This window comes from Gekko japonicus, unplaced genomic scaffold (genome assembly GCF_001447785.1).
Source record: "Gekko japonicus isolate JY-2015 unplaced genomic scaffold, Gekko_japonicus_V1.1 scaffold151, whole genome shotgun sequence".
NCBI classification, from domain to species: Eukaryota; Metazoa; Chordata; class Lepidosauria; order Squamata; family Gekkonidae; genus Gekko; species Gekko japonicus.
Window position 1 is genome coordinate 1,375,011 of NW_015174277.1, and position 25,277 is coordinate 1,400,287.

Below are 25,277 nucleotides of genomic sequence, written 5' to 3' on the forward strand. Positions count from 1 at the left end.
TTTTTCTTTGAAGGCACTTCGGGTTCATCAAATTCATCAGGATGATCTATCATCATCCTTGTTTCTGTGCTGTCCTCTTCTTCGCAGCCTTTAACCTTCCTTGCTTGTTGTTCATGTTTAAGGTTAATCTCAATGTTAGTATTTTATTTTTTCCAGAATTTAGAGCAATAGCCATTCTTTGAGTTCACTGAAGGGGCGGGTTATTCCAAAAGCACCAAAAGGAAGGAGGGAAAAATGTTGCCTGCCTCCCTAAAGGAATGATGGGAATAGCTCACAAAGATGTCCTCCACCTCAGAGGGAGAACATCATTCCTATACTGTAGACCGGGGTGGCCAAACTTGGCTCGGGAGCTGCATGCAGCTCTTTCATACATATTGTATGGCTTCCAGCAGGGTGGCTGGGGAAGCTAAATATCATTAGCAAACAAATATCATTGGACAAATAAATATCGTTATCAATATCTGCTTTTACTGCTTTTGATATTATTTTGGCAGACTCATTTAATGTTAATAAAAAAGCAAACTTGCATATTTCCCAGTAAAAACATGTAATATTTGTTCATGTCTTGCAACTCAAACATCTGACTTTTATTCTATGTGTCTCTTACATTAAGCAAGTTTGGCTACCCCTGCTGTAGACTCTATGTGCAGGTTGCTGCAAGGAGTGATGCTACTCAACTGACTTGTGAATTCAGATAGTCAGTTCAGACTTCAAACTGGTTGTCAGATGGTGTCTCAGAAGAAAGCAATGCTTAAGGCTAGAGCATTGACCTCAAATATAAGGTCAGTGAAGAGAGGCCATGGCTCAGTGGCAGAACATCTGCTTTGCATACTGAAGGGCCGCAGTTCAGTCTCCAGTACCTCCAGCTAAACAGATCAGGCGGTAGATGATGTGAAAGATCTCAACCTGAGATCCTAGAGACTTACTGCCAGTCATAATACACAACACTGACCTTGATGGACGAATGATCTGATTCAGTGTAAGGCAGCGGCATGTGTTCATATGAACTTGCTCACCTTTTCATTAAGAAGTGGAGCTTGGAGCAGCCATCTGGGCTTGCCCTTTGACACAAACTTCAGTTACATTCTTCAGCTCACTGAAACAAGTTATCTGATGGCCTTAGAGGCAAGGGATCCCTGTACCTGACCGGAATCTATGCTCTGCTTTCATACATTATTGCCAACTGTCCTTGTGTAGTGAAGGAGCAAGCCCCATCTTCCACCATGCACTTCAAAGAGTGCATGGTCTTTGACCTCCATGCCAAGACCCGGTTTGCATAGTTCCCTCCCCCCTTTTCAAAGCAATCACATCAGCAGACACAATCACAGAACACCCAACTCATATGTTGTTTGTGATGCATGGCGGATGTGGTCACCATGCAAGGATTGCCACTGGTGCACGTTAACGTGTGGAACCAGAGTTCAGCTGATCTAGCTGTATTTTTCCTGCAGCCTGCTTCCTGGTCCCATTACCAACCACCCATGCTCTACCTGTGATTTCAGCCAAACTTTGATGAGTGTGCACAATGAAGCCCCACTGGTCTCAACAGGATGTTGGGTTCAATTTATAATCAAAGATTTTAAACAGACTGTCAGAGCAGCAGGTGAGCTTAGCAACAATTAAGCCATCTGTTCACCAACACCCATGAATGCTGAGCCCACAAAATGGTGGAAAAATAGTTTTACATTACATAGCATCAGCCTAACACATCCCTACTACATCACCCTGGTGCTCCCAGGGGCAACATTTCAAATTCTAGGGGGGGGGGGTAGATTCTTACCAAGGTTTAATTAGATGCTCTTGGATGTATTAAAATACCTTGTCTCACTCTCTCTCTCTTTTTGCATTCAATAACAGACACAGCAGTTACTTTGTTATATATAAAACCTATAGCGATGTCAGCCTCACAGGTCAAGTCACCTGTGCTTTCCACTTCTGACATGCTTTCCTAGTACACAGGCCCACTGTTTACAATTATTCAGGACATAGACACTTCTTAGGAAGGCCACAGCACCCAGGGACTGAGTGACTGCTATAAGACTTAGCAGAGCTCTGTAATTTGAAGAGTATGAACACATGAAGGTGTCTCACAGTGAATCAGACCACCAGTGTATCCAAATCCATATTGCCTGCTTTGATTGGCAGGGACTAGGATAATGGTCTTTCACACACCTACCACTTGAACATTTTAAGTGGAGACATCAGGGTTGAACTTGGGACCTTTTGCAATTAAAGTAGATGCTCTAACATTGAGGGAAAGCCCCTCCTGCAGTCAGGAGGGAATGAATGGAGGATACAGGAAGTGCACGCAAACTGCTCATTTCCCATAATGTCTCCACTGTGTGCTTTCCTGTATGTATTGGGCAAGGGAGTACATGACTTTACTAAGCCCTGTGCTGCACCCATGCAATTTTGTGTGAAGTCACTGCATGGGTCAGAAAATAGTACTCTTGTGGAATTTTCACATGTGGTTTGAAACACATATCACAGGTTGGATCCAGAAATCTTTCTCATTCTTTTGTTGTTGTTCAGTCACACAGTCAAGTCCGACTCTTGGCAACCCCATGGACCACATCACGCCAGGCCCACCTGTCTTCCATTGTCCTCTGGAGTTTGCTCAATTTCATGTTTGTTGCATCGATAACACCATCTAACCATCTCATCCTTTGCCGTCCCCTTCTTCTTTTACCTTCAATCTTTCCCAGCATCAGGGTCTTCTCCAGTGAGTGTTCCCTTCTCATTTGGTGGCCAAAGTATTGGAGCTTCAACTTCAGTATATGTCCTTCCAGGGAACAGTCAGGGTTGATTTCTTTTAAGATTGACTGATTTGATTTTTTTCAGTCCAAGGGACTCTCAAGAGTCTCCTCCAGCACCATAATTCAAAAGAATCTATTCTTCGGCGCTCGGCCTTCCTTATAGTCCAACTCTCGCAGCTATACATGACTACTGGGAATGCCATTGCTTTGACCATACGGACATTTGTTGGCAGGGTGATGTCTCTACTTTTTCACGCTATTTCAGTTATCCTTTACTATAGCCCCCACTGGACACACCTCTCGCCCAAATGGTACCCATGCCACAACCCCCAGAAAACCACCTCCTCTCTCCTACTTCCCTGTTTTCTCTCTCTTCTGCCATGGAGGCAGCCAGGTCCAAGGCAAGGAGCAGTAGCAATGATCACTGCTTTGCTGGTACCTTTCCGTACAGGATCAGCCAAGCACAGAGACAAATTCTCCTCTATTTGAGCATCTAATTTTTAATTTTTCTATCTATGGCATTCTATAAATAGTTTAGCCATTTTCCCCTTCTCTTTCCCCTTGAGTATCCATCAATCACTCCTTCAGTAACATTACATTGATCACTGAAGCTCTCTGGCTTCCTTTTCCTCCATAAAAGTGTTGTGACGCTTTCCCGCTTATCATTCCTCTGCTCTAAGCCTACAATCTTGAGGGTGTTTTTCCCCCCTTGTTTGCACTTCGCTAATTGCCACTCAACTGGTTCCATGTAAGACACTTGCAAAAGTATGATCCATCGTAGTAAGGCATTGCCTAGCAACACTATACATTTTCCAACTCCTTATCTGGAGTCCTTATGGTAAAGATGTTTTTCAGACTCTGTCACAGAAGCATACATAGGTTTCTATTCTGTTTTTGTGTTTCCCTGCCTGCAAAAATGTACAGGAAATCAAACCTTATACATTCTGCAAAGCAAGCACCAGAAAGGCAAGCTTTGCCATGATGCAAAAATATATCAAAACAGTGAGGAACCAGAGATCTATGTCATAGCTGCTGTAAGGAAGTTGTATGAATAAAAATTTTATTTTGCTATTGACGCTTTTTCTAAAAAAGAAAACAAGGGCTCCTCAAACATTACTATCTCTAACCTTGTTTGTCTAGATTTTTATGGTCAATTGTGAAATCAAACCAAGCTTATTTGCCATTTAAGGCTTAATCTAAGTGGAGTCAATAAACACTTTCAACTATATACACAACCAAGAAAGATACAAATGACTTTGAAAGTATAGCAGATAATTAAAAGAATTTAGCTTGCTCTTCAAGCTTTTGAACCAAATCCTCAGAGAGGATAAGAACCTGTAATTCCCATTGACTTCAGATGCATTGGAAGGGGAAGCTGAACAAGCAATCCAAGGGAAAACCTCCATCTAAAATTCCAGTCTGAGAATTAGCACTATGTTTGGCAGCCTTTTACCAACAAAGCAACTTTAATATCATATTCAGACAAATCTCTGTATTTGTTAGATTGCATGAATTTGTTCAATTTGGGATACATATTTATCCCTACAAGGGGATACTCTGGGTTTGGGTCAGGGTCTCTAGAAATCATCAGTATGATTTAAGAAGCAGCTCATGGATTGTATTGCTTTATACACAATAAACTACATCTCCAAATTCAATCGTCATCACTTCAACACTTTCCATAAACACAACGCTCAGAAGACATGGGGGGAAATTACTACAAAAGCATGCATCCCCAAAACAGACATCAGTTCAAAGAATCAAGTGTCAAACTACTCCTTCTAACGCCCCCTAATAATTATGCCAGTTATTGGTTGAATAGTTGTGATTAAGGACTGTCACCAAGCTATACCTATTCATACTGCTCACATTCTGCATATGCTTCATAAATTAGTGTTCAACTATGGCAATTATTACAGAGAGATACATCTGACACTGTATGTATATATTTTTTTCTTGAATACAGGAACGCAACCTGAATACTTATCACACTGAAGTCACTGGAGGTACTAAATACATTGGTAATTGCCCTCCATTAAAAAAAAATAGAATGGCTGGGAGGAAGCATAGCTAGAATCCTTCTCCATTACATGGTTGTTTCCTGGGTGTAAAAACTTGTTATCCATGAGGATAAATTTACACATAACACATATGAAGCTGCCTTATTCTGAATCAGACCCCTTGTCCCATCAAGGTCAGTACTGTCTACTCAGTCTGGCAGTAGAAGTCTTTCATATCACCTACTATCGCCTGGTCCTTTTTTAACTGGAGAGGCCAGGGATTAAGTCTGGGACTTTCTGCACACAAAGCAGAAGATCTTCCACTGAGCCACAGCCCCTCCCCCTGATTCAAACATCAGATGCCCCACATGTTTTTTCTGGCTCAATCTTCCTTCCCCCACACTTTTCCCTCGCAGAACCTTCTCCTACATACAGTAAAAGAGAACATCCTACATCTTTAATCCACCCCTAACCTGCCTTATAAAGGTGTTGAAATCATATTCCAACTATATAAACTGATTTCAAATGTCTCCTTGTAACAAGTTTTTGAAATTCGTGATAAAAGTTTCCAAGATGTATAGTCTTCCTAAAGAAAAGGGAGTGATTTTAAAAGGACTCATCAGTTTTAAAGACCAGAGGTCGAGATAATTGTAACAAGTGTTTAATACGTTTTAATAGAGGTTGAAATGTTTTATTATATGTTAATGTATATATTTTCTGAGAGTGTTTTGATATTGTGAAGGCTTATGGCCATATACAATAAAACAATACCTACCTACCTACCTACCTATTAGGCCTCCTGATCTGGAAGATTTCAATGCTCATCTGGAAGATTTCACTGGAATGCAAAAACTCAGTCTAAATAGTTATCACCTAAGAGCAAAACAACAATGTCCGGGGTGTGTGTGGAAAATTATCAGTGAATTTTGAAAGTTTACAGTAGCCATAATAAACCAAGGGTATAATTTAAGCCATTTGACTGCCCTGTCTCTGCTGTCAATAGCATTTCTCACAATAAGGCTAAACTATGGGCATAGTTTGAAAGCTGAACTCAAACAGGAAACTTAACTATGAGTACTCCTGACTTGTATACCATTAAGGATTTCAGCCTTCACCATGAGGTAACATTTCCCAAAAGGTAGCCAACACAGCTGTGATACTTACTGAACAGCTTTTCTCCGCATTCCTTTTCCAGTGCATTTTCTCATGTTTCTTGGCTGCTGTGGAATGCAAAGTTGCATGTGTTTGCTTGCGAGGATTTAGGGCTAGGATGTTCTGCAGAAAAAAGAAAAAATACATTTTCTTCAAAACAAGGGACAGTTTAGAAAGAGCTGAAATATTCTTACTCACAAAACTACTAAATCACATCAATCTCCCTCAGCCTAAAGAAAACAGAGAAAGACTAACTGCATAAAAAGACCCACATATCAATTATTTAACATTTGTTTCTTTTTTAAAAACAAAAATGAAAGATGCCTTGATTCTCTCCACTTTATAGGGTTTTGTTTTTTTTAATTTGGTTCCTGAGTATTTTAATTAGAACTAAGACTTACATTAGCTTGCCCTAAAATTATTACATCTCCTACTGGATATTGTTGCTCAGTAATAATTTTCATTGTATATGTTCTCTACTAAAAAGAAGGGGGGAGTGTAGACATTAATTAGCAAGAGAGTAACCATGGAGTGAATTTCTAATATATTGTTCCAAATATAATGGAATGTATACAAACACACATAATTTGAGTGGCTGGCCTGCTGTGGAAACTCTGTTGGTCACATTTTGTTTAGATACACACTCTTTTCTCCAAAAAGAGCATTGTACTCTGTAGATCAAAATCTATTGTTGGTCCCCAGCCCAAAAGACATTTGGCAGACCTCAACCAGAGCCAGGGCCTTTTCTGCCCTGGCTCCAAGCTGGTGGAACTTTCTGACAAATAACACCCATGCCCTGCGGGACCTGTTACAGTTCTGCAGGGCCTGTAAGGCAGAGATGTTCTGCCAGGCATTCAGTTGAGGACAGCGAAGGTTCCATCCAGGCACTCCAATCCTCCTCCCCCCCCTCCTGTGAGACAGCAGTGTTACTGGCTTTTCTTGCACCATCTTCAGCTTTATTTCTCTGTTACTGCTTTTTAATTTTGTTTTAATTGATGTTTAACTGATGTTGTACACCACTCTGAGCCTGGCTTGCTCTCGATCCCTCTAATTAATCTAATTAAATAAATAAGTTAAATAAAAATGAAGATCAGCAAAAATCAGATACATAGCTCTGACTGGCTAATGTGGAGGTCCCCAATGTGGGGCCCATGGCCTCCATGGCACCTGCCAACACCTTTCCTGGTGCCTGCCAAGTGTTTTTAATAAGTGGGGGGGACCAGGTGGGCTTTTGCCCAGCATGGCTTCTGATAGGCTGTGCAGATTTTTAAAAACATTGCTTTGGCCACAGCTGCCAACACAGCACAAGAATCCACACTGTGTCATTAAGTGAAACTGTGGCAATCATTTTGTGGCTAGCTCTGCCTCCTGAAGCAGCCATTTTGTGGCAGCCATTTTGTTGCTTTGCCCACCATGCCATGCCAGAATTCCTAATGTGCCCACAGGCTCAAAAAAGTTGGGGACACCTGTATTAGAGTTGTGCATAACCTCACTCCCTGACATTTTGTGGCTGGTATGGCCTCCTGCAGCAGCCATTTTGTGGCTCGCTCTGCTTCTTGCAGGAGCCATCTTGTGGTGGGCTCCACCACCCTGTGTCAAAATTCCAAAGATGCCCAAAGATGCCCAGGAACTAATAAATCATGCCACCTCCCATCCAGGAACAGATTTTCAAACTTTTCAATTTGTTCATGTTTTAAACAAGATCAACTGAAAGAACATACATTATACATTTTCAGAAGGAAATCATATTTTAATTGCTAAAAATGTTTGTTATTTGCACATTGGCAGTGTGAGCTGGGTTTGCACCGCAAAGGAAACATGCACAGGAGTTTTTGACTTTAGATATATCTATACACATTAGGGCTGCCAAGTCCCCCCGGGGGGCGGAAATCCCCCCACCCCAGGGGGAAACCCCACCCCACCGTGCATGTCACAGGGAAGTGATGTTATGACGCCGGGCACGCTGGGGGCAGGGCCACGGCCATACCAGGGAAAACTCTATGGTTTTCCTTGTATGGTCATGGCCCCGCCCCCAGCATGCCTGGCGTCATGACGTCACTTCCCTGTGATGTGCATGCGGCGCACGTGCCGGGAGCCACCCCAGAGTCCCCCGCCAGCAAGGTAAGTCGGACTTGGCAACCCTAATACACATCCATATTAGAGATACTATTGCGGGCTCCTGCCCACTGGTAGCCAGCTGGCTGGCAGGAAGAAATTCCCCCCACCACAATGCTGTTCATTATGTGCTGACATCACCCAGAAGTGACATCAGCATGTTGGTAACATTGTGGGGTAATGCTCTGCTTTTGGGGCAAAACACTATGGTTTGAGGCCATTTTTCCATAGAGTTTTGCCCAAAAAACAAAGCATCACCCATGACATCACTGATGTGCTGATGTCACTTCTGGGTGATGTCAGTGCACTACACAATGTCCTCACTTACCCCTGGAACACTCCCCAAATCCCCCCGCCAGCATGATGAAGGACCTGGCAACCCTAAGCCATATCACTGAAGCTATAGCAGGTTCACAAAGGCATTATTAACTCCATAGTCTTTCTACATTTGAAAGTACAATAATTGTATCTGCAAACCAGGTCAGAATACTAAACTAATGAAGGAGTAAAAAGGGCACATTAAACTGAGATACTGGAACTAATACAATGTAATCTTGGGCTACAAGCGGAATCAAATGTTGGGCTACAAGTAGAAAGAACCCTGGGTTCAAACTCCCACCCTACCATGAAAGTTACTCAGTAACCTTGAGCCAGTCACTTTCTCTCAGCCTAACCTGCCCAATAAGGCTACAATGAAGATGAGGGGGTATCATGTACCTTTCCCAGAGTCATTGGAAAACAGGTAAGATAAAAAATTGATAAATTAACAACTAAGATTGATCAAAGTTGTCCAGTGTTTGAATAATCAGATACCAGTCATATATTCTAAAAGCTGTTGCATTTTTAACATACATTTGGAATTCTGTTAATTGTAGAAGTTACTGTCTACTAGAAAACTCTGGACCACAAAGCCTCCCAACCAGCACTGCACATCTCCATGTCAGATAACATCTTTCTCCACAGCAAATATATTGTCAGTGCTAGCTGAGAAGCCAATGTGGTGTGATGGTTAGAGTGACCTCAAGGCAATCACATCCTTGCAGTCTAAACTACTTCAAAAGATTGTCAAGGGGATAAAAGGGATGGGAGGAAGAACCATGTATGCTTCTCCTTGAAGTAACAGCAGGATGAAAACTAGATGGGCAAATACACAGAGGTTTGTGGGAGTTTAAGTGCACTGATGGTGCATTTTCTAAATGTTTCAGATACTCTAAGTACTAGAAATCTCTCCACAGCCTCTAAATTAATATATTTCAAATATCGTACCTTAATATATGTACTCTATTGGGTATGCCACCATTTGGTTAAAATAAAACCTCCGAAATCTCATGTTTACTGATGGTGGAATTCTGCAAACAGTCAAGACTGCTCCAAGCATAACAGTTGCTGAAATCCAACAGAAGTTCACAGTACAGCAAGTTCAGCAAATAAAGGTTGCAATAAAGTTTGGCATGGGAGACCAACTATCCTCCCCCCACAGAGAAAAAGAGTCAGGCATTAGATAAGTGAATCATGAGAATCCATTTCCTGTTATAATTAAAATTAATGCAGTGTCTGAATGTAAGATAATACATTTAGCTAGCAAAATGCCTGCCATTATCACATGTGAAGAAAGACCTCAAGGAAGTATGCAGTGCGCATTCAGTGTTCATAAGAACATAAGTGTTCATAAGAACATAACAATGTTGGATCAGGCCAAAGGCCCATCCAGTCCAACACTCTGTATCACACAGTGGCCAGAAATACCAGGTGCCATCAGGAGGTCCACCAGTGGGGCCAGGACATTAGAAGCCCTCCCACCGTTGACCCCCCCAAGCACTTGCACCAGAGCCCCTATCTATACCTTGTGGCTAATAGCCACTGATGGACCTCTGCTCCATATGCTTATCTAATTCCCTTTTGAAGCCCTCCATGCTTCTGGCCGCCACCACTTCCTGTGGCCGTGAATTCCATGTGTTAATTACTCTTTGGGTGAAGAAGTACTTCCTTTTATCTGTTCTAACCCGACCACTCAGCAATTTCATGGAGTGCCCATGAGTTCTTGTATTGTGAGAAAGGGAGAAAAGTACCTCTTTCTCTACCTGCTCTATCCCATGCATAATCTTGTAAACCTCAATCATGTCACCCCTCAGTCGTCAATCAATCAATCAGTTTATTACGGTCGAAGACCCATCAAACAACATACAGAGTCAGAAACAGTCTCCAGATTGTCATAAGGCATTACAGAAAAAATCAACTCAAGGAGTATTAAGGAAGTGCTTGCGCTTTATAGTTGCAATAAAAAGAAATTTAGCAACATTCCTTGAAATAACCGTGGATTTGTCCTCCAGTAGGTGTTTCAGCAAAAGTTCCTCGGACTGAAATACTAATTGTCCTTGAAACCTAAATGACCTTAATAAAGGCATAATTAAAAGGGCTCTTTCTTCTGCATAGTGGGAGCAATGAAATAATATATGGGGGAGGGTCTCTATTGACTCTGAAGGGCATGAGCATAATCTCAGATGTCTGGGGATACGTTGAAATCTTCCGGAAAGAACTGCAGATGGAAAAGTGTCAAATCTGGCTCTGGAAAAGGCCCATCTATGATTTGGGTTGGAAAAATTAGCTAGGTATAAAGGAACAGACATTAACGTTTTGGATTTCAGAGATTTGTAAAGAGGTGGAAGTGCGGCATAGGATGTTTGTAGCTCAATATCTCTGAGACGCTGGTAAACAGTGGTTTTTGCCCTAGCATAGCCGCTTTCAGGTTCTCCCAGATTAGAGTCCATGCACTTTACCACTATACTACACCATCCAAATTGTCAACTGCCTTGGCAATATATTATGAGCAAGATACAGGACACCCCACTTGACCCAACCCACAGCTATTGGGAACTTGTAACTCCTTGCAATAAGAAGGGCCTCTGTAGTAGGAGAGCAAGTACATATGAACCCACCAACTACCTAGAGGAAAGAGCTGCTAATGGTTTGTGTTTTCTTGTCATAAGAACATAAGAGACGCCAATGTTGGATCAGGCCAAAGGCCCATCCAGTCCAACACTCTGTGTCACACAGTGGCCAGAAATACCAGTGCCATCAGGAGGTCCAGCAGTGGGGCCAGGACATTAGAAGCCCTCCCACTGTTGACCCCCCCCCAAGCACCAAGAAGACAGAGCATCACTTGCCCCAGAGCCCCTAGCTATACCTTGTGGCTAATAGCCACTGATGGACCTCTGCTCCATATGCTTATCTAATTCCCTTTTGAAGCCGTCCATGCTTGTAGCACCCACCACTTCCTGTGGCAGTGAATTCCATGTGTTAATCACTCTTTGGGTGAAGAAGTACTTCCTTTTATCCGTTCTAACCCGACCGCTCAGCAATTTCATGGAGTGCCCACGGGTTCTTGTATTGTGAGAAAGGGAGAAAAGTACCTCTTTCTCTACCTGCTCTTTCCCATGCATAATCTTATAAACCTCGATCATGTCACCCCTCAGTCGTCTTTTCTCCAAGCTAAAGAGCCCTAAGCGCTTTAACCTTTCCTCATAGGGAAAGTGTTCCAACCCTTTTATCATTCGAGTTGCCCTTTTCTGCACTTTTTCCAAAGCTATAATATCCTTTTTAAGGTGTGGTGCCCAGAACTGCACACAGTATTCCAAATGAGGTCTCACCATTGATTTATATAGGGGCATTATTATATTGGCTGATCTGTTTTCAATACCCTTCCTAATAATCCCCAGCATAGCATTGGCCTTCTTTATTGCAGTCACACACTGTCTCGACATTTTCAGTGAGTTATCCACTACAACTCCAAGATCTCTCTCTTGCTCAGTCTCTGCCAGTTCAGACCCCATCAATGTGTATTTATATTTAGGATTTTTGGCTCCAATGTGCATCACCTTGCACTTGGCCACATTGAACCCCATTTGCCATGTTGACGCCCACTCGCCCATCCTTGACAGATCCCTTTGGAGTGCCTCACAATCCTCACTGGTTTTCACCACCCTGAACAACTTTGTATCATCCGCAAATTTAGCCACTTCACTGCTTACTCCCATCTCCAAATCATTAATGAACAAGTTAAAAAGCAGTGGACCAAGTACTGATCCCTGTGGTACCCCACTGCTTACCCCCCTCCACTGGGAGAACTGCCCATTTATACTCACTCTCTGTTTTCTATTAATTAGCCAGTTTTTGATCCATAAAAGGACTTGTCCTTTTATCCCATGATTTTTGAGCTTACTTAGGAGCCTTTGATGAGGAACTTTATCAAAAGCTTTCTGGAAGTCAAGGTAAATAATATCTATTGGATCCCCCTTGGTCCACATGTTTGTCACCCCCTCAAAGAACACTAACAGGTTAGTGAGACAAGATCTTCCCTTACAGAACCCATGCTGGGTCTGTCTCAATAGGTTTTGTTCATCTATGTGCCTACTAATTCTTTCCTTAATAATGGTTTCCACCAATTTACCCGGTATCGACATCAGACTGACTGGCCTGTAATTTCCCGGATCTCCTCTGGAACCCTTTTTAAAGATGGGAGTGACATTAGTGACATTAGCTACCTTCCAGTCCTCAGGAATGGAGGCAGATTTTAAGGAAAGATTACATATTACATATTTTTGTAAGGAGATCCAGAAGTTCACATTTGAGTTCTTTCAGAACTCTCGGATGTATGCCATCTGGGCCTGGTGATTTATCAGTTTTTAAGTTGTCTATCAGTTTTAGGACCTCCTCTCTCGTCACCTCAATCTGACTCAGGTCTTTCAACACCCCTCCCGAAATCAGCAGTTCTGGATTGGACAAGCACTTCTCATCTTCCACAGTGAAGACAGAGGCAAAAAATAATATTAATCCTAGTAAAGAGCATATTATTCTATTATCAAAACAATGATTTGGACCCAGTGATACAGAAATGTAAACAGACTTTGCACAGTATCATTTGTGCCAGATACTGTGCAATCCCTAGCACAGGAACACCTTTCCTGGCAGCTATCAAGTGTTTTTCGAAAGTAAGTGGGGCAAGGTAGGGCACTGGAAGCCCAGTAGGGCTTCTGAAAGGACACTGGAAATGTCATCAGCTGTACAGCTTTTTAAAAACATTCCTTTGGCAGCAGCTGCCACCACAGCATAAGGATCTTCACTATCTGACTAAAAATAGGCTGCAGCAGTCAATTTGTGGCTGTGCCCACCTCACTTTATCAGAATTCCAAGGATGCCCACAAACTCAGAAAGATAGGGGACTCCTGCCCTAGTACTTTCCTCCCTATGTCTTACTGTGGGGCCAACCAGAATCAGACCCTCATTGCTTATTTTAGACCCTAAAAAGGGTGGTGGAGGTCACAAGTCAAACCTATAGCTGCCATAACATCTAGTTTGGGCCTCAGTTAGCACAAGGGGCTAGTGTAGGTTTTCTTTTCACAGTTCCAGTGTATCTAACCAGTATCTTCAAGTGTAGATTTTTTACTTCATCCCCTACATGGTCACCATTCACTTAGGGAAAATTAATTAGTAACACCATTAGGGTGCCAGCCACATCTGCTTTCTGTGCCAACGACCCGAGTTACCTCACTGATTGGGCAGGAAAACCACTTCCCAACACTAGATACTGAATTAACTTCGTAATTTAGACATACATTTACATTTTCAAAAGAAGAGTATAAATTTGCTGCATATCCATTGAGCCTCTTTGGAGGGCAGAATATGCACAACTTTGTCACTTTATCCTTATCCTGTTTGGTAGGTCCTAGCTGAGACAAAAGTGACTTGCCTGAGGTCATTCAGTGAGATTTACTGCTGAAGTACTGAAAGATTTGAAATTGTTTCTTTTTTTTTCTTTAACAGAAAGGCAGCCTTATGCTGCCTCACTGACTCACTATCATTTCATTATGATTCAGCGATGTCTGCATTGTTCAGCAATAAAATTATCAAAATTATACAATAGGCAAATACATGGATAGGGAAAGGTGGGGGGACCCAAAGCGTTGTGTTTTTCTAGGTTTTACGCTTTTAACAACAGCATGTCAGGATGAAATGCAGTTGCTGAAGATTTTACCCCACTCCACCTCCCAGATCACCATGGCAGGAAATACTTAACCCCTGAATTTCCAATTGTAACCAATCTGTTAAGAACGGGAATCCAGCCAGAAAAAAAGCTGGCAGACTTCTGTTCAAATTTAACCTCCAAAGCCTTCCATTCCAATGATAGTATATTAACTTTCTTTTTAATTGGATGCATACATTTCCAAATATAGCATTTTTAATGGACTACAGCATCTCAGTTCAGACATGCAGCAGGGAGGTGGAACTGAAGCAATACGGAGAAAGAACAGCTTGAACTACTCCTCTTAATCACACAGAGCCTCTCTTTGTGAATCAAGCTCTTGGCATTAATACCTGATGTGCTACAGCCCCACTTTGTGCAATTTCTTCTCCTTTGAAAAGGGAAGGAAAGTCACACAATAGATTTCCACATGGTCAAAGTCTCACACAGTTCACCCCAGAGACTGATAGAGAAAGCAAAGGAGGAGAGGAAGGACGGAGAAAAAACTATATAGGTTACCCTCAGCTCTTTGGAAGAAGGGAGGGACTCATACCATCCCACCACTGTGGTATTTTAGCATGACCCTGGCACTAATGTATAAATGGGGACTTAATTTTGACTTTTCACAATTACCTGTGAGGTAAATTGCTGCTACTCCCATTTTCAAGATAGGGGATTTGGAGCCACATCACTTGTGGAAATCAATTATTCCAAAGGCCAGGATAACCATATCAACTTAAGGCAGTAATTAATGCACCATATGAAAACAGTTCTGACTCACAAAAGCTTATGATGGAATAAGTTTTGTTAGTCTTCAAGGTCCTGACTGCTGAACTCCTGGTTTATTCTTAAATCAATTAGATATAACCATTGCAAAATTTCTATTTTATGTGATTGTAAAATGCTTCAGTACATTACACCAAGTCCTGCTTCACACGTTAGGCACATGTCTGTGCAAGGAAAAGACATGAGCAGCAAGTAAATCACCAAATATGCTTATCCTTCATACACATTTTGCTATACTTACATGGTATTCACATACTGGAAACTGCAGCCAATCATGTCTTGAGTACACACAGTAAATACATGCATGTGGACTCCAATAAATATAAATGCTTCTGTGCAGGCTACACATCATGTCATACTAACTTGGCAGTGTTCTTTGGGTAAGAAAAATACCCCTTGCCAACACAATCCTTAATGAAGATCTTCAGTAACAGAGCAGGCTGTAATGTGAGCAGGCCATGTGAGTGCTTTATATATTCTAGAATCTGAAAAACTGAAAATCCCCTGGCCAAGAAAATCTGCCACATTCTCTCCTTCCCAATGGGAAACTCTCCTACCTTTCATACACCAAACCCACTGGATAGATAGCCACAATTCCAGGCACATTGTTCATAAAGGATGGGTTCAACAAAATATTGGACATACTTGTTAAAAATTTGTGGACACATCCACATATACATGAAGGCACGCACACACAAACAGACACAAAGAAAAATGGCCTGTTCCTTTTAAAGTGGCTTCTATATGGAAATGAGACATTGAAGCTTTTGATGGCATGTAGATAAATAAGATCCTATTAAAGGGACACTTTTCTCCAGACCATTGGCAACTCTAACCAAGATCTACCCAGTCTTAGTCTGACACATTAAGTGCTACTAAACCACAATCCCACCACACTCACACATTTAATAATACAAATACATATAAGGATTTCTGGGTTTTAAATGGTTGTACGGCAGGTAAAAATTCCACAAACAAAGCCTGTAGGTCAAGTTTTCTTTATAGCTTCTGAAAAGCAAAACCACTGAGTTCCTGATCATATCATGGTCCCCAGGGGACAAGTAATATAATGTAAACGTATATTTAGATGTTGCACATGTTCTGCCACAGCTGCTGGTTCAAGTCAATTGCTCTCATACTCTTTTCAGCTTGCCTTCCCATCTCCAGCTTTATTTGACATTTTGGGAACAAAACACAGCATCAACATCTATGCAGCAAACTCTGCACATAACATACATAGAAAACGAGCATGCTTCCGGGTTTTGGCAACTCGCAAGTGGGTGCGCTCCATTGTTGTTCTGATGTGAACGGCCCGCAAACAGGCCAACGGGGAGGGGTCCAAGTTGATCTTGGACCCCCGTGACCCTTTGTAGGAGGATTGCAGCCTGGGGCACGAGAGGTGCCTCTCCCAAGGTGGAATGCCAAGGGATTGAGGCACCTCTTTGCCCCAATAGGTCCTTGTGGCACGGAGCCAGCAATGGCACCTAGAGGCGCACAATGGACCGAGCGTGCAAGAAATCCACCAGGACCGATCTTCCCTACTGCTTAAACAAATACAAGTAAGAATGGGAGTAAAATTTACCATTTAGCGAGCTGCCATCTGAATGTCGGGAATAAAGCCACCCCAAAGCCCCAAATAAGCGGAAGGGGGGGGATCCCCACATCCAAAGAACTGAGTTAAAAGCGGGAGGCAGGGGCAGCTTGAAAAGAGTGGATGCTGACGGAGTGCAGTGCAGATTAGCTAGAAAGTGATATTTTCAGACTTTAAGAGACTTTTCAATACTTCTTACTAACTATAAACAATAACACAGTGCTTGGAGAAAATGGCAGCGAAAGCTAAATTTACAGGAGCAACCAGCACATCATCTCCAGCTTTTAAACTGGAAGCAACTATAGACTTCTCCAAAATGATTGCTGCGGCCTTGCGCCCTCTAGTGGACCAGATGACCATGCTTAACCAGAAATTTGACACGTTGCACAAGGAACTTCAAGGAACTTCAGCAAAAACAGAGAAGATAACCAAGAAGCTGAAGAAAGTTGATCTCCAGTCCGAGGAGTTTGAACAAAGATTGGAGGTGGTGGAAAAGGATAAAATCTCTGAGAATCATTAACTGTTACTTCTTCAAATGGAAAAATAGCATATGTCCTAAGATTTCAGAACATTCCGGAGCAGAAAGGAGAGGACCTGAACTGGCCTCCATGGTAGGCTTAACAGCGGAAGTGTTACAAAGCGACATGGATATGATATATCATACATATCTAGAATATATAAAGAAAAATAAACTTCCCGGGGAAATATTTGTCAAATTCTCAAAAAGGTCAACAAGAGACTTGATTCTGAAAGCAGCAAGCGGAAATGTTTTGAAAATACAAGGAGAACAAGTCAAAACCTTAAAAGACATTCCATTTGAGATCAGAAAAAGAAGAAGACAATACAGAGACTTGGCATTGTTTTTGCAAAAGCATAACACCCCTTACAGATGGATTGCACCAGAAGGCATTATTTTCAACAGGAAAAAAGAAAAGATTGACTCTGTTCTTAAAGCAAAAAAAATATTGAGCAACAACAAGATAAAGATGGACCTGAGAAATTGGCGGACAATAAAGATGCAGAAAAAGAAGATGAAAATGAAGAAAGTTCTAAGAACTGCTTGTCGACTGAATCCTTAGATTCTGAAGCAGAATTAGGGGCTATGGCTCCTAAGCCTCCTAAAAATAAAAGGGAGTTTGAAAAGAAACGTAAAGGAAGAAAATAAGTATAATAATGTAACTCTGACTCTCTGATACTTATTATTAATCAATAACTTTAAGCTAAGAAGCATACACTTTAGTCAAATCTGTTTTTGAATGTTCGCTTTATTCTCTACAATTTTATTGCAATAACTCTCATGTATTACTGTTTTGATATTAAGGAAACATCAATTAACATCAATAACTCTCATGTATTACTGTTTTGATATTAAGGAAACATCAATTAATTCAAAATATATATTCATGATCTCTTGTTACTCATAGTTTTAGGTTGTTCCCTTCCCCCAACCCCATAGAGGTTTAGTTTACAAAATGCAATAAAAATATTTTAAAAAAGAAAAGAAAAGAAAATGAGCATGCCAGGGAAAAAACTAAGATTGAGCTTTTCTCCCTGAAACCCAGTCTTTTATGTGTAGAAGGGTTTATTTTTTAATTTTTATTTACTTTATTTATTTCCCACTGGGACCCAAAGCAGCTTATATCATTCTCCACTCTTCCATTCTGTTCTCACAACAATCCTATGATATAGGTTAATCTGAGAGTGTGTATTTGGCCCAAGGTCACCCAGAAAGCTTCCATGACAGAATATGGATTTGAGCCCGGGTCGCCCACAGAATAGTGTTACACTCTGCCTACTACACCAGGTCATTATATTTGTTGTTTCTTTTTAAATATGAAAGAGTATTCCATTTTGCATCTGAAAGTGGTATATCCTGAACCCAGGTTTACAATATCTGTGAGAACTAGGCCAAAGAGTCCTGTAGCACTTTAAAGCCTAACAAATCTATTGCAGCTCTGTAGTTATGCCTTTCTACTTTTTAAAAAATCTAACATTTCTATTTAACATAACATATAGTACAATCCGATGCAGTAACTTTCAGTCTAAACCCATCAAAGTCAATGAAAAAACTAGCAAGGAGTAAATCTGCATAGGATTACACAGAGTCTAGCAAATTATATATTTTTTCAGTATAAAAGAGACAAAATCCATCCAGAGATAAGCATTTTGAAATTCACATTGTCCTGAAAGGGAAACAGCATACGTTTAATTCTCCCACTAAAATCACTGGGAGATTAATGTTCAACTTACTGTCAAATGCTCCCTCTAAGCTGTGGAGCCTGCCCTCCCCAGGCTCATGACGTTGCAATTGTTGGATATGTTTCTGTGAGGCTAGGCTTGCTTCCATCGCTATCTCTGCTGTTTGTGATACTTTGTGAAGTGAAGTTTGGATCTTTTACAAACTATCAGTGAGTGGCTTGAGTATGGATGGTCTTGTCTTCTTATCGAGAGAAGGATTCCTGGAGGTCCCATTTTGTTACCAACTCATTGCTTGTCTCCATTGCTTCAGCGTCATCAGCCATTTTGTTTGTACCTGTTGGAGCCATCCGCTTGCTAGTCTGGGGGGGAAACGGTTGAATAGGCCTTGAATTCACCTTGGAGGTGCTGTCTTTATTGTTGCCAGTCGAGATTTTTTAAACCCCAAGCACATTGTCTGTCAGAATTTAGGAGGGAGAGGGCTAGAGCTCAAAGCTTAAGTGGCCATCTTGTAGAGTGCTGATGTCATGGCCCAGTCTGGTCTCCTTGAGACCCAGAAGGGCCAGTAGGTTCTGAGATCCTGATTGCGGTGCCCTCTGGGGAACATGTGGGGGAAAGGCGGTCCCTCAAGTATGTAGGCCCCTGACCATAAATGGCTTTAAATGTAAGAATCAACACATTGAAATGGATCCGGTATGCTATCGGCAGCCAGTGCAATGTTTTTAGCACAGGCTGGATTTGCTCCCCCACAAGGAGACCCATCAAGAGCCTGGCTAAGTAGGGACACAATTGCTCTCTTTACGTATCTGAAGGGCTCTCACTTAGAGGAGGGCATGGAGCTGTTCCTGTTAGCAGCAGAGGATAGGACTTGAAATAATGGGTTTAAATTAAGGGCGGCAAGGTACCAGCTGGATATTAGGAAAAACTTTTTTTTACAGTAAGGAGTTGTTCAACAGTGGAATCAGCTACTTAGGGAGGTGGTGAGCTCCCCCACACTGGCAGTTTTTAAGCTGTGTCTGGACAAACACTGGTCAGGGATGCTCTAGGCTGATCCTTCATTGAGCAGAGGGTAGGACTAGATGGCCTGTATGGACCCTTCCAACTCTATGATTCTATGATTCATACTCCCTGACCACACACAGTAACAGGGCAAGAATACTAAGCAAAATCGCTTGCTTAAATGCGAAAGCTGCAATCCTGTGCCCATTCATATGGAACCAAGTAGCACTTAATTCTCAGTACAGGTGTGCAGGTTCAGGCTGTATATTCCCACAAACAAAGAGTAGTATGGAAAGTCTCTTTGGACCTGTAGGTTTTAAAATAATGATGTTGTAGAGCTCAGCTTTGCATGATCAGTTCTCTGCAGGGCATCAGTAGCTAGAGACCAGCACAAGTAGTCATTACACATGGGAAATTACTCCTGGCTGCAAGAACAAGCCTGACGGTCTCCAGAGCAAATCTGTTCCGCCACTAATTCTATGTATTTCTAGTTTATGTTAGCACAGTTTTAAGTTGCTTTCTTCATTTATACTTAACTCAGATGGTCAGATAAAACACTGACTATGAAGAAATACTCCAAGAAAAACTGAGCTGATCTCCCCATCAAGATTTCTTGATGTTACCTGGGATATACCATGATGGATCATGCCTTAAAAGAGGGGGAGAAAAGGCCACAGAGTGCTGCAATAGCCAGGCCATTTCACATTTTTATTTAGTTTAAATTTGTACCCCACAAACATAGCTGAATATAAGTTTCCTTAGCAGTGAACATTAAACACACAGTTGTTGACATTTACACATATAGATTACTAGAGCTGGCAATACACACTAGTAAGAATCACCTTGATATTCTGTTAGTGTCCAGTGCTAGACTGCTAAGAGAACATTTTGTACCAAGCAAGATTAAGAACATAAGAACATAAGAGACGCCAATGCTGGATCAGGCCAAAGGCCCATCCAGTCCAACACTCTGTGTCACACAGTGGCCAGAAATACCAGGTGCACACCCTGGTATCCGTTCTAACCCAACCACTCAGCAATTTCATGGAGTGCCCATGAGAAAGGGAGAAAAGTACCTCTTTCTCTATCTGCTCTATCCCATGCATAATCTTATAAACCTCAATCATGTCACCCCTCAGTCGTCATTTCTCCAAGCTAAAGAGCCCTAAGCACTTTAACCTTTCCTCATAGGGAAAGTGTTCCAACCCTTTTATGATTCGAGTTGCCCTTTTCTGCACTTTTTCCAAAGCTGCAGAACTGCACTCAGTATTCCAAATGAGGTCGCACCATTGATTTATATAGCGGCATTATGATATTGGCTGATCTGTTTTCAATACCCTTCCTAATAATCCCCAGCATAGCATTGGCCTTTTTTATTGTAGTCACACACTGTCTTGACATTTCCAGTGAGTTATCTACTACAACTCCAAGATCTCTCTCTTCATCAGTCCCTGCCAGTTCAGACCCCATCAATGTGTATTTATATTTAGGATTTTTGGCTCTAATGTGAATCACTTTGCACTTGGCCACATTGAACCCCATTTGCCATGTTGATGTCCACTTGCCCATCCTTGACAGATCCCTTTGGAGTGCCTCACAATCCTCACTGGTTTTCACCACCCAGTGCATTAGAGCACTACAAAACTGTTCTGAGGATTAATGTTCAACTTACTGTCAAATGCTCCCTCTAAGCTGTGGAGCCTGCCCTCCCCAGGCTCTATCCCTCAGATCTGCAGGTATTTCCCAACCCAGTGTTGGCAACCCTGTAACTGGCTATGGAACCGCTTTCCAGACCCTTGGAACCCAGAAGACATGGCATAGGAGGTGGTGCTTTTCTACCTTAGCTGCCACTGCATAACCGCAAATCAACATAAGTCAGAGGTGGAAGGAACCATATCTGTTACCATGAGGCTATCCTCCCATACTACCCACTTGGGGCAGCAAAATGACTTGAGACAGCCCTGCCTTATAGCTAAGCAGAAGGAAATAAACATGGCTTGCCTCCCTCTATTTTCCCCTTCCCTCTGCTACCCCACCAGTCACAGCTGGGACACTCACCTGGAGCTTCCTTCTAGAGCTCATGTATGTCTTCCCACAACAAGCCTTACTCCTAGTCTAGTAATAAAACAAAAGCCCAGTTCCCAATAAATTGTGTTTTCTCTTTCTTCATCATATGCAGTCACTATTGACTGATTCAGAGCCATATTTATAATGCAGTAGACACCCATCAGTTTTAAATCATATTACATGGCTAAGAACCTAATGGCAGCTATGCACAGTAGCATTCAGATCAAGGCTTCAAGGACAGCCACATATTTGAGCTGAGCATTGTATGAAGTCATGACTCCACAAAACAGTCATAAGGACACCCGTTTCTTTCAGATCTTGCTTGTTTTAAAAAACATGGAAAGTACTACCTTTTTCTCAGGTGTTTGATTTTCTCAAGGGAAACTTGCTGTGTTGAGCACAGCAAGTTTCCTTTGAGAAAATCAAACACCTGAGAAAAATTAGGCATCCGTGTAAGTTACAATCTCCATCCCAATACTATGGGAATGCTAATTATTTTTCTCTTCTAAATGGCAAATGGTTTGCTTTCCCCATATAACCTTTTATTTTATTTTTTAAAGCAATACATTTTCAACCTTGTGGGATATAATATTAGGCCTCTGCTATAATCTCTCCCAGCTTGCCACTGTCTTACAAACCCCATCCTGTCTCATTTCTGTCTAATAGGTTTATTATAGCTTCAAATTGATCCACTCTATATTGTAAATGTTTTGTATCCTTTTGGGCATGTCATCAGAAGCAACAGCCCTGCCGAGAAGAATTCCATTACGTTGTAAGAGCTCTTGCAAAAAAAAAAGGAAAAAAGAACCTACCCTGATGCTGTGACATGTTTTATGCAAAGCAGCTCCAATTAAAACTTTTGAGAAGTCAAACAAAAACCTTGAAAAGATTCCCTGGCAGAAGATGATGGCCTTCACCAGTCATCCTAAGCATCTGACTCTGGAATCAGCAGAGTTTCATACATCATATTTTCTTGTTCCAAGTCCTGACTGCTCTGGATGCCTTTCAAAAGGAAAGTATGGTTAATTTTTTTTAAAAGGACAACACTAAAGGCTGAATTATTTTATACCAGGAGGGACTATTTAAAATAGGGGAAATTGTCTGTATACCACAGAGTAGGGTGTAAGGCATGTCCAAGCTAAGTTTAAAACTACAATTCTAGAAGCTCAAATAAAATATATTCCGCAGGTTAGGAAAGGCACAAACAGGTATAAGAAAAAGCCTACATGGTTAACAAACAAAGTAATGGAAGCTGTAAAAGGTAAAAAGGATTCCTTTAAGCGGTGGAAAGCTAGTCACAGTGAGGCTGATAAAACAGAACACAGGCTATGGCAAATAAAATGCAAGTCTGTGGTCAGGCATGCAAAAAGGGAATATGAGGAGCATATAGCAAAAAATGTAAAGACCAACAATAAAACTTTCTTCAAATACATTAGAAACAGGAAACCAGCCAGGGAGGCAGTGGGGCCCTTGGATGACCAAGGGGTAAAAGGAGTACTGAAGGATGATAGGGAAATGGCTGAGAAGCTAAATGCATTTTTTGCCTCCGTCTTCACTGTGGAAGATGAGAGGTGCTTGCCCACTCCAGAGCCGCTGAGTTCGGGAGGGGTGTTGAAAGACCTGAGTCAGATTGAGGTGACGAGAGAGGAGGTCCTAAAACTGATAAACAACTTAAAAACTGATAAATCACCAGGCCCAGATGGCATACATCCAAGAGTTCTGAAAGAACTCAATTGTGAACTTGTGGATCTCCTGACAAAAATATGTAATCTCTCCTTAAAATCAGCCTCCATTCCTGAGGACTGGAAGGTAGCTAATGTCACTCCCATCTTTAAAAAGGGTTCCAGAGGAGATCCGGGAAATTACAGGCCTGTCAGTCTGACGTCGATACCGGGTAAATTGGTGGAAACCATTATTAAGGAAAGAATTAGTAGGCACATAGATGAACAAAACCTATTGAGGCAGACTCAACATGGGTTCTGTAAGGGAAGATCTTGTCTCACTAACCTGTTAATGTTCTTTGAGGGGGTGAACAAACATGTGGACAAGGGGGATCCAATAGATATTGTTTACCTTGACTTCCAGAAAGCTTTTGATAAAGTTCCTCATCAAAGGCTCCTAAGCAAGCTCAAAAATCATGGGATAAAAGGACAAGTCCTTTTATGGATCAAAAACTGGCTAATTAATAGAAAACAGAGAGTGAGTATAAATGGGCAGTTCTCCCAGTGGAGGGGTGTAAGCAGTGGGGTACCACAGGGATCAGTACTTGGTCCACTGCTTTTTAACTTGTTCATTAATGATTTGGAGTTGGGAGTAAGCAGTGAAGTGGCTAAATTTGCGGATGATACGAAGTTGTTCAGGGTGGTGAAAACCAGTGAGGATTGTGAGGCACTCCAAAGGGATCTGTCAAAGTTGGGCGAGTGGGCGTCAACATGGCAAATGGGGTTCAATGTGGCCAAGTGCAAGGTGATGCACATTGGAGCCAAAAATCCTAACTATAAATACACGTTGATGGGGTCTGAACTGGCAGAGACAGATCAAGAGAGAGATCTTGGAGTTGTAGTAGATAACTCACTGAAAATGTCGAGACAGTGTGTGACTGCAATAAAGAAGGCCAATGCTATGCTGGGGATTATTAGGAAGGGTATTGTAAACAGATCAGCCAATATCATAATGCCGCTATATAAATCAATGGTGCGACCTCATCTGGAATACTGTGTGCAATTCTGGTCACCACACCTTAAAAAGGATATTATAGCTTTGGAAAAAGTGCAGAAAAGAGCAACTCGAATGATAAAAGGGTTGGAACACTTTCCCTATGAGGAACGGTTAAGGCGCTTAGGGCTCTTTAGCTTGGAGAAACGACGACTGAGGGGTGACATGATTGAGGTTTATAAGATTATGCATGGGAAAGAGCAGGTAGAGAAAGAGGTACTTTTCTCCCTTTCTCACAATACAAGAACCCGTGGGCACTCCATGAAATTGCTGAGCGGTCGGGTTAGAACGGATAAAAGGAAGTACTTCTTCACCCAAAGAGTGATTAACACTTGGAATTCACTGCCACAGGAAGTGGTGGCAGCTACAAGCATGGACGGCTTCAAAAGGGAATTAGATAAGCATATGGAGCAGAGGTCCATCAGTGGCTATTAGCCACAAGGTATAGATAGGGACTCTGGGGCAAGTGATGCTCTGTCATCTTGGTGCTTGGGGGGGGTCAACAGTGGGAGGGCTTCTAATGTCCTGGCCCCACTGGTGGACCTCCTGATGGCACTGGTATTTCTGGCCACTGTGGGATACAGAGTGTTGGACTGGATGGGCCTTTGGCCTGATCCAACATTGGCATCTCTTATGTTCTTATGTTCTTATGTTCTTATGACATGTCACAATTCTGCAGAAGCACAGAAAAATCACAAAGGTCACTTACACATGGCTTGCTTGCCCTGGCTTGGATATCACTGGGCGGTGGGAAGGTTTTCTGCTTCCCCACAGCATTGCAATACTTCAGTGCACCTCCTGGGTCTTCCCCATCTTTCCTACAATCTTTTCCAAACAAACTGCATCACCAGACGCCGGCCGGAAGCCCCCTGCTCCGGCAG

At 42.0% G+C, this 25,277-nt stretch overlaps 1 protein-coding gene across 1 annotated transcript in view; it reads right to left on the minus strand.

Annotated features, from left to right (window-relative positions):
* The window catches only part of LOC107121000 (dihydropyrimidine dehydrogenase [NADP(+)]-like), a 633,529-nt gene that overhangs the window by 568,651 nt on the left and 39,601 nt on the right, over positions 1-25,277 (minus strand). Inside the window, exon 2 of the mRNA XM_015423794.1 lies at positions 5,921-6,031. Coding sequence (XP_015279280.1) covers positions 5,921-6,031 — 111 coding nt within the window. The remainder of the gene's footprint in view (positions 1-5,920; positions 6,032-25,277) is intronic.